The sequence below is a fragment of the Hemiscyllium ocellatum genome, chromosome 7 (genome assembly GCF_020745735.1).
Source record: "Hemiscyllium ocellatum isolate sHemOce1 chromosome 7, sHemOce1.pat.X.cur, whole genome shotgun sequence".
Lineage (NCBI taxonomy): Eukaryota > Metazoa > Chordata > Chondrichthyes > Orectolobiformes > Hemiscylliidae > Hemiscyllium > Hemiscyllium ocellatum.
Window position 1 is genome coordinate 53,535,448 of NC_083407.1, and position 12,369 is coordinate 53,547,816.

The following is a 12,369-nucleotide window of genomic DNA, read 5'->3' on the forward strand; positions in this document are numbered from 1 at the left end:
GCTAACCTATTATTTTTCTTGTCTTCTGTACAACTGATCTACTCCTGGTCCACGGATTTGGCTGTTACTGCAATGCCTTGACAAATCTTGCCTCCCCTCCTGTACTTAGTTTCAAAAACTGAGAATCGGTTAAAGAGGGATATGGACCCAGGGAACTGCTGTACATCTACCTTGTGCTTTTAATCTGTTTTGTGGTCACACTTTCTCTTTCTGCCTGTGTACTGTTTACTAGTGGTGTAACAGTTTTACTGTACAAGCTGGCCATGCAGATCCCCAGCCTTAATGGTGTCACTCAATGATTCCAGCAATTGCTCAAGATCTGGAACACCGATATCAAGTAGCAGTTGGAGACTAATGTGGTCACACTGAATGTTTGAAGTGCCCTGATTGCCTACATTGTGCTACAGGAGCATTCTACAGGACCGATCAGCCCCTGGTCTGGCTTATTCTTAAAATACACTTCTTTTTCACTTCTTCTCACCTTGAGATTAGTAAATATATCCTGGGTATTTTAGTTTAATATTTTAATACTACTTAATCCAAACTAAGGATCAATTTTGTACTTGAAAGACACAGCAGTAAAAATACTCACCTGGTTTGGCCTCCCAAGGCCATCGTTCCAGTCATGCTGACACCCAGTCCCATTCAATTAACTTATTTCCCTTGTGATTTCACTGCTTTTCATTTCTTGGTGTCTGTGAGGCTGAAGAACAGAGAACAATACAGTGCAGAACAGGCCCGTCAGCCCTCGATGTTGCACCGACCTGTGAATTAATCGAAGTCCATTCCCTTACACTATCCCATCATCATCCATGTGCTTATCCAAGGATTGTTTAAATCTCACTAATGTGGCTGAGTTAACAACCTTGGCAGGCAGGCTATTCCACGCCCTTACCACTCTGAGTAAAGAACCTGCCTCTGACATCTGTCCTAAATCTAACCCCCGAGTAAAAAAATGAGGTCTGCAGATGCTGGAGATCACAGCTGAAAATGTGTTGCTGGTTAAAGCACAGCAGGTTAGGCAGCATCTCAGGAATAGGGAATTCGACGTTTCGAGCATAAGCCCTTCTCGAAACGTCGAATTCCCTATTCCTGAGATGCTGCCTAACCTGCTGTGCTTTAACCAGCAACACATTTTCAGCTAAATCTAACCCCCCTCAATTTGTGACTGTGCCCCCTCGTACAAGCTGACATCATCATCCGAGGAAAAATACTTTTATGTCTACGCTATCTCATCCTCTAACCATCTTTTATGTCTCTATTAAATCCCCTCTTAGCCGCCTTCTCTCCAATGAGAACAGACCCAAGTCTCTCAGCCTTTCCTCATAAGACCTTCGCTCAGGACCAGGCAACATCCTGGTAAATCTCCTCTGCACCTTTTCCAATGCTTCCACATCTTTCCTGTAACGGGGCGACTAGAACTGTACATAATATTCCAAGTGCGGCCGCACTGCCATTTTGTATAGTTACAGCATGATATTGCGGCTCCGGAACTTAATCCCTCTACCAATAAAACCTAACACACCATATGCCGCATTTACAGCAATATCAACCTGGGTGGCAACTTTCACGGATCTATGCACATGGACTCCAAAATCCTCTGCACGTCCACACTACCAAGAATCTTTCCATTGACCCAGTATTTTGCCTTCCTGTTATTCTTCCCAAAGTGAATCGCCTCACATTTAGCTGCGCTGAACTCCATTTGCCACCTCTCAGCTCAATTCTGCAGTTTATCCAAGTCCCTCTGCAACCTGTAACATTCTTCCACACTGTCCACTACTCCACCTACTTTAGTGTTATCTGCAAACTTACTAACCCATCCACCTATGCCTAAGACTAAGTCATTTATAAAAATGACAAACAGCAATGGTCCCAAAATAGATCCTTGTGGCACATCACTAGTAACCAAACTCCAGGCTGAATATTTTCAATCAACCACTACTTGCTGCCTTCTTTCAGAAAGCCAGTTTCTAATCCAAACTGCTAAATCACCCTCAATCCCATACCTCTGCATTTTCTCCAACAGCCTACCATGTGGAACCTTATCAAAGGCTTTACTGAAGTGCATGTATACCACATCAACTGCCCTACCTTCATCTACATGCTTGATCACCTTCTCAAAAAACCCAGTGAGGTTTGTGAGACATGACCTGTCCTTGACAAAACCGTGTTGACTATTTCCAATCAAATTGTTGCTTGCTAGTTGATTATAAAGCCTATCTCTTATAATCCTTTCCAAACCTTTTCCTGCAACAGGAGTCAGGGTCACTATTCTATAATTAACTGGGTCATCTCTACTACCCGTCTTGAACAAGGGCCCAACATTTGCAATCCTCCAATGCTCTGGTACTAAACCTGTAGACAATGGCGACTCAAAGGTCCAAGCCAAAGACTCCAGTTGCTCCTATCTAGCTTCCCAGAGAATCCTCGGATAAATCCCATCTAGCCCTGTGGACTTGTCTACGTTCACTCCTACTAGAATTGATAACACGTCTTCCTTATTAACCGCAATCCTTTCCAGTCTAACATCTCGTATCTCATTTTTCTCCTCTACAATATTCCCCTTTTCCTGACTGAAAACCGATGAGAAATATTCAATTAGCACTGCTCCGATCTCCGCAGGGTCCACACACAACTTTCCACTTCTGTCTTTGACTGGCACTGTTCCTACCCTAGTCATCCTTTTATTCCTCGCATACCTATAGAAGGTTTTAGGTTCTCCTTTATTCTATTTGCTGAAGACTGCTCATGCCCCTCCTTTCTCTTCTAAACTCTCTCTTTAAATCCTTCCTAGCTAATCTGTAACTCTCCATTGCCTCATCTGAACCATCTCGTCTCATCGTCACATAAGCCTCCTTCTTCTGCAATTTCTGGAGTAAACCCCGGTTCCTTTACCTTATCACTTCCTCCCTGCCTGACAGGGACATACCTATCAAGGACATGCAATATCTGTTCCTTAAACTAGCTCCACATTTCGATTTGTCCCCATCTCCTGCATTTTGCTGCCCCATTCTATGCATCCTAAGTCTTGCCTAATCGCATTATAATTGCCCTTCCCTCATCGATAACTCTTGCCCTGTGGTATTAGATTAGATTAGATTCCCTACAATGTGGAAACAGGCCCTTCGGCCCAACAAGTCCACACTGACCCTCCGAAGAGCAACGCACCCAGATCCATTCCCCTACGTTTACCCCTGACTAATGCACCTAACACTATGGGCAATTTAGCATGGCCAATTCACCTAACCTGCATATCTTTGGACTGTGGGAGGAAACCGGAGTACCTGGAGGAAACCAATGTAGACACTGGGAGAATGTGCAAATTCCACACAGACAATTGCCCAAGACGGGAATTGAACCCGGGTCTCTGGCGCTGTGAGGCAGCAATGCAAAACAATGAGCCACCGTGCCGCCGTATGTACCCATCTCTTTCCATCATTAAACTAAACGTAACCGATTCACTCTCCCCAAAGTGCTCACCTATCACTAAACTCTCCTGCACACATTGGACAAAAACAGATCCATCCAACATACTAGAGTTATAGCGTTTGCAGTCAAGAAGACAAAGGAAGAAAACTCTCTTCTCACCAATCTTGTATTGATTTTGTACCATTACACTCCTAACAAAAAATTGATCACTAGAATCTCTAAACTGTTAGTTTTGAGAATCAAAATCAGAAGTTGCTGGAAAAGCTCAGCAGATTTGGCACCATCTGTGAAGAGAACTGATGAAATTCTGAGGAAGGTCACCGGACCTGAAACGTTAACTCTGATTTCTCTTCACAGATGCTGCCAGACCTGAGTAACCTTTTCAGCAACTTCTGTTTTTGTTTCTGATTTACAGGATCCACAGTTCTTCCAGTTTTGAGAATATTTAAATGTATGCTAGTGTTTTGAAACAGAGTGTTCATTATAAAATGTTATTTCAGCAACAAGAACAGGACCCCACAAACTTGTATATCTCCAATCTGCCACCGTCTATGGATGAACAAGAACTGGAGAATATGCTGAAGCCATATGGACAAGTCATTTCCACACGAATACTACGAGATACCAATGGCACAAGTCGTGGTGTCGGCTTTGCAAGGTATTGTATATAGCTGCTTGGATTTTAAATGCTTAATTATATTATCATACTCAACAGTTAACCTTTTCATTCCAATACATATATTTTTCATGCCCCAGAATACACTAAAAATCTGCTTTACTCGATGGAAAATGTTGCAGGATGCTTTAAAAAAAATCCACCTTCAGTGTACAGCCCTTTATCTATATGAATATTATTACATTGTATAAGAAAGATAATTGGAAGCAAGAATGTAGGTTTAAGAAAACGATGACCAATGGACGTCACAAATCATTTCAGCACTTTTTTTGCAGTGACACTATTAAACTCTGGTAGAGAGCAGGTGATGTTCATCTTAACTGTTCAGACTGAATGGTAGACTGCAAAGAATTAAGGTCAAAACTGATTTAGGATTGTTAGTAAGGCTCACCGTTTGGTGCAACTGTGGTTACTGATGGGTATTAATGAACAAGGCTCTGCAGACGGAAAGAACGTATGCACACATTTTGCCTGTTTCAGTAAAACAAAATAGGTGACAGCCATTCTCTACTTCCTTTGTTAGGGAAATGCCTTAGCCAATCAGAGTCAATCTGCAGCCTTGTTTAAAATTTAAATGAAGCTTTCGTAGAATCCCTACAGTGTGGAAGCAGGCCATTTGGTCCATCAAGTCTGCACAAGCCCTCGGAAGAGCACCCCTTCCAAACCCACCCCATCCCTTCAACCCTCCATTCCGATGGCTAATCCTGCAGATCATCAGACACTATGGGGCATTTTAGCATGGCCAATCCACCTAACCGGCCCTCATTGGACTGTGGGAGGAAACCAGAACACTTAAAAGAAAACCATGCGCACCTGGGAAAATGTGTAAACTCCACACGGACAGTCGCTAGAGGCTAGAATTGAACCCGGGTCTGTGGGGAGGCACTGCTAACCACTGATCCACCGTACTGCCTGGCAGCTTGGCAGTTAACTGTCGGTAATCATTTGATGGTAAGGGCCTTTTTGTGGCACAGTGATAGTGTCCCAACCCTTGGACCAGGAGGTTTGGGTTCAAGTTTCACCTGCTCCAGGGGTATGTAATATATCTCCAAACAGGTTCATTAGAAAAATACGTTAAACGGTGCATTCTCCCTGGCAAAACCTCTACCAATGAGAGTTTATTTGCTAACCAGTTAGCACTATTCTATCATACAGTATAAGTGTTGTTCTTCCTTTTACTTTGGAATCTTACGCAAATTGTCCTGTTGACTTCAAGACAAAAGACTTCAATAAACTATGCTTTGTTGCAGCAATATTATATTATTGGTTACAAGCTTGCAGTACCATAATGGATTGGGACTTAATACTGTAACCTGTATTAGATTGAATTTCCCCATTTTCTGTAATTCCCCACTTCAGGTATAATTGAAACAAATTTAGTGTTGTCACTTTGTATGTAAAGGACTATCAAAGCTAACTTCAGAATTCAAAAAAAGACGTACTTGCAGTAAATTGCACCAGATGTTTTTGCTCTGGCACAGACAAAAAAAATGCCCACATTCACAGCAGGTCTAGTTCTACCAAGAGAGAATCTAACATCACCCGTTACATTCAATGGCATTCCCATTGCCGAATTCCCCATAAACAACATCCTGGTGTTACTGTTGACTAGAAATTGAAATGGATCAGCCACATAAATACTGTGGCTACAAGGGAAGGCCAATGGATAAGAATTCTACATCAAGTAACTCACCTCTTGGCTCCCGAGTACCTGTACACTGTCTCCCAGTCACAAGTCAGAACTGTGATGAACTATTCTTCACTTGTCTGAATGGGTGAAGCTTTAACTATGTTGAAGAGGCTCAACACTATCCAGGAAAAAGCAACTCACTTGATTTATGTCTAATCAACCACTTGCCACATTCATTCCCTCCACCATTGATGTACACTTGCGGCAGAGTGTACCATTTGCAGGTTACGTTGCACCAACTCACTCAGTCTCCTTTGCCAGAATCTTCCAAACACGTAACATCCAACACCTGGAAGGACAAGGACAGAAAATATTTGAAAACATGTGGCTGATGATAGCCTAGGTGTGGGATTATTGCTTGAATAGAATTCCAGAGACCAAGGTAATGTTCTGTGCACCTGGGTTTGAATCCTGACATTGCAGGTAGTGAAATTTGAATTCAGTAAAAATCTAGAATTAAGAGTCTAATAATGACTGTGAAACTGTTGTGACTGTCATAAAACCCATCTGCTGTCCTCACCTCATCTGGCCTACATGTGACTCCAGCCCTATAGCAATGTGGCTGACTCTTAACTGCCCTCATTCAGGGTAAAAACACAGTACAAATACAAAACAGGGGAAAATCAAATGGTCCTAAGTGATTTCTTGGCAGGAAAGTGTTTTCAGGAATGTCTTACAAGATGGAATGATAGAGTTGTTGGGAGCATGGAAAGCTGTGACTTGTGTCATAGATCCAATGGACGCTCTGCTATTCCTGGCCCTTGGTATAATAATTTGATTTACTTGAGGGCTTCTTTGTTCTTCCTACCAATTGCTGCAGCATTTCCATTCTCAGGTGCCAGTTAAAATGTTGTTTGGAACCTATTGCTGTAATAAGATTTTAGTTTGCATATACAATACCATTAAAGTTACCGTTTGTAGGTTAGCAGTACATCCATCTGCAGAACCCTCATGCTATTAACACATTGTGGAAATGGATACATAGGCAAGTAACCTTGTTTTTAATTACCCAGGTGCTCTTTCTCACAGTGTGGATGGGGTTAAAAATGACACCAGTATGCTGTGAATCATGGATTTATGTAGGTCAGTGTTTGTGATTAGGTTGAATGAGAAATTAGTTTTCAACAAGTTTGAAGTTGTGGAGAAATTGGGTTGAGATGTCATTGAGGTTAGTGTTGAAAAAATATCAAGTAAGACATTGTTGATGTGCTAAAACTAGCACCTCCAGCATTCTGAGCATATTTGAGAAAAACTGCATTGACACTGGGGTTCTTGAGACACAATCTACCTCTGAGGCAGGGGGCCTCAGAATAGAATTAAGAAATTTAGAGTTAGTTAGTATATAAATTATTCAATAAAAAGTTAAATTTGGTTGATTAATCTTTTAGAATAGCTCATAAGAATTTGCTTTGTTTGATTTTATTCACTCATGGGGTGAGAGTTTCTCTGGCTCGGCCAGCATTTAATGCCCAAATTTAAGGTGATGATGAGTTGACGTCTTGAATGCTGCTGTCCACTTTGTATAGGTAGATACACAATGCCACTAGGAAGGAAGTTAGGATTTTGGCCCAGTGACAACAAAGTGACAGTAGCATATTTCTAAGTCAGGATAGTGTGTGGTTTGGAGGGGAGTTTGTAGGTAATGGTCTTCCCATGTATTTGTTGCCCTTGGTAATGGTAGTGAGTTTGGAAGGTGCTGACTAAGGAGCACGTGTTGACTTTCTGCAGTACATCTTGTAGATGGTACACAATGAAGTTATGTCAGTGGTGAAGGGTATGAGTATTTTTTGAATGTGGCACTAATGAAGTGAGCTGGTCTGTCCTGGTTGGTGTCAGGCTTCTTGAGAGTGGTTTGAGCTGCACCCATCCAGGAAAGGGAGGTGTATTCCACTGCACTCCTGATTTGTTTCTTGTAGATGGCTGTCAGACTTTGGGGATTTAGGAGATAAGTTACTGGCTGCAGGACTTCTGGCCTCTGACTTCTGCTCTTGTATCCACCATATTTAAATAGATGCTCCAATTTCTGGTCAGTGGTAACCCCAAAATATTGATAGTTAGGGATTCAATTATGGTAATGTCATTTAATGACAAGGGACAATGGTTAGATCTTGTCTTGTTGGAGATGGTTATTGCCTGACATTTTTAAGGTGCAAAAGTTACCTGCCACTTGTCATCCAAAAACTGGGTATTATCCAAACTTACCTCCACTTGGATATGGATTGCTTCAGTATCTGAGGCATCACATTGTGCAATCAATGAACATCCCCACTTCTGACATTATGACAGAGGGAAGGTCATTGCAGAAGCAACTGAAGATATTTGGGCCTCTGGCAATCTCCTGTGGAACTCCTACAGAGATATCCTGGAGCTGAGATGACTACCTCCAACAACCACAACCCTCCATCAGTTTGCTGGTGTGCTAACTGGCCAGGCTGCGTTTGTCCTATCTTTTTGTGCACAAGACATACGTTTGGCAATTTTCCACATTGTCAGTGTTGTAATGTGCTGGAACAGCTTGGCTAGAGGCATGGTAAGCTCTGGAGCATGACTTCACTATTTCCACAATATTGGTAGGGCCCATAATCTTCGCAGTATCCAATGCCTCCTGCCATTTCTTGATATCATGTAGAAGGAATCAAATTGGGTTGAAGAGTGACGCTTATAATGCTTGGGCCCTCCTGAGGAGGAGGCGGCTGAGATGGGCCATCTACTTGTCACTTCTGGCTGAAGGGCATGGTGAATTCTTCAGCCTTATCATTTGCACAGATGTGTTGGACTGCCCTGTTATTGAGGTTGAAACTGCTTACGGAGCTGCCTTCTCCAATGAATTGTTTAATTGTCCACCACTATTCATGATTGGATGTGGCAAGACTGAGTCATAGGGACCTACAGCACGGAACAGACCCTTCAGTCCAACTCATTCATGTCTACCATGTTTCTCAAACTAAACTAGACCCATTTGTCTGCATTTGGCCCATTCCTCTCAAAACCTTTCCTATTCATATACATGTGCAAATGTCTTTTAAATAATGTACAGGTAGACATTCCTTTATCCAAATTCCTGAAATCTGAAAAGCTCTGAAGTCCTAAGTTTTTAGTTCCCATTAACAAAGTTGTTTGAAGTGCAAACAGTTAATGCAACTTCACACCACTCAACCCATGTCACTCACATGTGACGTAGTAGTGTGGCCCAACAGTGGCAGGCGTCAATTCTGTCTTAGTGCTTGTAGTAATCCAAGGTGGGTCTGCTGTTTGGTAATTTTTAAAAGTTTTACTATGAAAATATCATTTCATCCTTTTTCCGAAAAATTCCAATATCTGAAAGGCAGCTGGTCCCGAGGGTTTCAGATAAAGGATTGTCTACCTGTAATTATACCCATATCTACCACTTCTTCTGGCAGTTCATTCCACATACAAACCACCCTCTTTCTGAAAACGTTATCCTTCAGGTACCTTTTAAATCTTTCTCCTCTCGCCTTAAAAATACGTCCTGTAGTTTTGAACTCACTCACCTGAGGGAAAAGAACTTTGCTATTCACCTTATCTATGCCCCTCACGATTTTATAAACCTCTAGAAGGTCATCCCTCAACCTTCTATATTCTCGTTTATCCAGCCTATCCTGCAGAGCATATATCTAATGTGTTGGTTGTGGAGTCCCCAGCTCTGTCTTGCACTTGCTGCTTGTGCTATTTGCTATCACATGTCTTGTTTGGTAGCTTCACCAGGTTGACATCCTATTTATAGGTAAACCTGATGCTCCTCCTATTCTGCTCTCCTGCACTCTTCATTGAACCAGGATGGATGCCCTGTCTTGAAGGTCGTGGTAGAGTGAGGATATTACATCTCTTAAGGTTATAGATTGTCTTAGAGTGCTATACTATGGCTGGGCTGATGGCACACAGGGCTTCATGAATGTCCAGTCTTGAGTTGCTTGATCTATTCAAATCTGTCCCATTGATCACAGAGATAGTGGGTTTGCTCAATGTGAATATAAGACGTTATTTCTACAAGTAAAAAATGAGGTCTGCAGATGCTGGAGATCACAGCTGCAAATGTGTTGCTGGTCAAAGCACAGCAGGCCAGGCAGCATCTTTTCTACAAGGACTGTGCTGTAGTCACTCTTGGCAGTTGTGTCATGGACAGATGCATTTGCAGCAGACAGATTGGCAGGATGAGGTGAAGTACGCTCCAAACTCCCCACTGTCACCGAGAAGGTCAAGGGCAGCAGGTAGGAATAACAGTAGGCCATTCAGCTCCTTGAGTTTGTTCCACCATTCAGTGGCTGTTTTTATATATACCTGTGTTTGGCTCACATCCCTTAATAACCGCTTAACAAAAACTCATCTATCTCTCGGGTTTAAAATAAACAGCTGATCCAGCATTCACTGCTGGATATGACCCCCTTTGTGCACAAAAGTGGTTCCTAACATCTTTCCAGAACAGCCTGGCCCTAATTCACAGATACATGAGAACACCACCACATGCAAGTTCCTTTTCAATCAGTGCACCATTCTGACTTACAAATGTATCCCTGTTCCCTCAGTGTCGTTTGATCAAACTCTTGGAATCCCCTCCCTAACTGTGGATCTAGCTGCAGCAAATGGGAAGGCAATACCTATTGGTATTATCACTAGACTAAGGGCAGCATGGTAGCTCAGTGGTTAGCATTGCTTCCTCACAGTGCCAGGAACTTGTGTGGTCCCTGACTGCGTGGAGCTTGCACATTATCCCCTTTTCTGCGTGAGTTTCCTCTGAATGCTCCAGTTTCCTCCCACAGTCCAAAGATGTGCAGGTTTGGCAGATTGGCCATGCTAAATTGCCTGTAAGGTCCAGGGATGTGCAGGTTAGGTGGGTCAGCCATGGGAAATGTGGGGTTACAGAGATAAGGTAATGGAGTGGGTCTGGGTGGGATGCTTTTCAGGGGGTGGGTGTGGAGTTGATGGGTTGAATGGCCTGTTTCCACAGTGTGGGAATTGCATGATTCTAAGTGGACTGCAACTGTTCAAGAATGCAGCTCATCAGCACCTCCCAAGTACAACAAAGCATGGACAAAGATTGTTGGCCTCATCAACAGTACCCACATCTGATGAATCAATATTTTTCAAAGTATGTTCTTTTTTCTCTTGTTGTTTCTCTCACCATCTGCTGCAAACCCAATCTAATAGCAATGTATTTTAGGACTCCAGCAGCCCAGTCAATAGCAGTGCTGCTGAGCCATTCTTGGTGATGGATATTGAAGGCTGTACCCAGAGTCAATTCTGGACTCTTTTCTACCCTCAGTAATTCCTCCAAATATCATGTAACATGGAGTATTGAGCAAGAGATTTCCTTGTCCATGTTTGACCTGATGCTGTGAGATTTCATAGGGTCTGGAATCAATGTAGAAGAATTCCACCGCAACATCCCCCTACCTGTATACACTGTGCCGTTACTTCTGCTGGGTATATCGTGTCCCACCAGCAGAGTTCTTTAAGTTATGGTTCCATGAGATTGACTGTGTCAGGTTGATTGCCTGACAGTGAGAACAGGAGTTTAAGCCATTAGACGTTTCAAGCCTGCTCTAGTATTCAATCTGATGGCTGATCACTGAGCTAAATAACCTAATCCCACCCCCTCCCAATATGTCTTGATCCCTTTCACCACAGGAGTTACATCTATCTGCTTGAAAACTCACAATGTTTTGGCCTTAACTAGTTTCCGTGGTAGTGAATTCCACAGGCTTCCCACACTCTGTGTTTAGCAATTTCTCTCATCTCAGTCCTCATAGGTTTACCAGGACAGCCTGTGAGAAAATTTTCCTGACTCTCCTAACTTTGTGGGTCGACAGGGATGTATTGCCATTATAATGTCTGGTCACTTTGTCAATGCTAGGTCATCTGTCCCATTTTGTTCCTTTCTACAGATTTTGTAGCAATTAATGTCAACTGAATGCTAATGGGTAGTTAAGCATCAATAATATTGTAGTGGGTCTGGTGTCATGTGTAGGCCAGACCAGATTCGGATGGCATTTTCCTTCCATAAGGTGAATTAGTGAATGCAGGTGGGTTTTTACAACAATAAGTAATGATTTCATGACAACCTTTTGGCTTCTTTAACTCCAGAATTTTATTGATTGTACGACCTGCTATGGTGGGATTCAAACCTGGATTCAAACAATACCTAAGTCTTTGGACTACAGTCTAGTGACAATACAGCTACTGCTACGACAATACTGCTCATCTCCCCTTGTTTTGGATTAATGCATTTGGTTCATTTTTAGTGTCAAGTGTTTTTTTTTTGCTACCAATTCTTAATTCTGATAAACAGGATTCCAGGATAAAAAGTGAAGATTTAACAGTTTGACCAGGACAGTGTTTGTGGCAGGCTTAATAAGAAGTGTTAAGTATATTCAGTGGTAATTTGTTAAATAACTTTAATAAATGAAAGGCTCTGGTTTAAAATTGAAAAAGTATTCCCAATAACTTTAATCAACAAGTTGAGCAAACCAGTTCAGAGAACAGAAACAAATTTGATTAAATGCTTTACGCTGTTGCTTAAGTGAAAGAAGTTCTCAGTTTTACAACATATGAT

General features: G+C 42.2%; 1 protein-coding gene across 6 annotated transcripts in view; it reads left to right on the forward strand.

Moving 5' to 3' along the window:
• Positions 1 to 12,369, forward strand: part of rbms1a (RNA binding motif, single stranded interacting protein 1a) — a 205,375-nt gene that overhangs the window by 163,500 nt on the left and 29,506 nt on the right. For all 6 annotated transcript variants that reach the window (XM_060827196.1, XM_060827192.1, XM_060827197.1 and 3 more), the window contains one exon: positions 3,933 to 4,090. In XM_060827196.1, the coding sequence (XP_060683179.1) occupies positions 3,933 to 4,090 (158 nt within the window). The remainder of the gene's footprint in view (positions 1 to 3,932; positions 4,091 to 12,369) is intronic.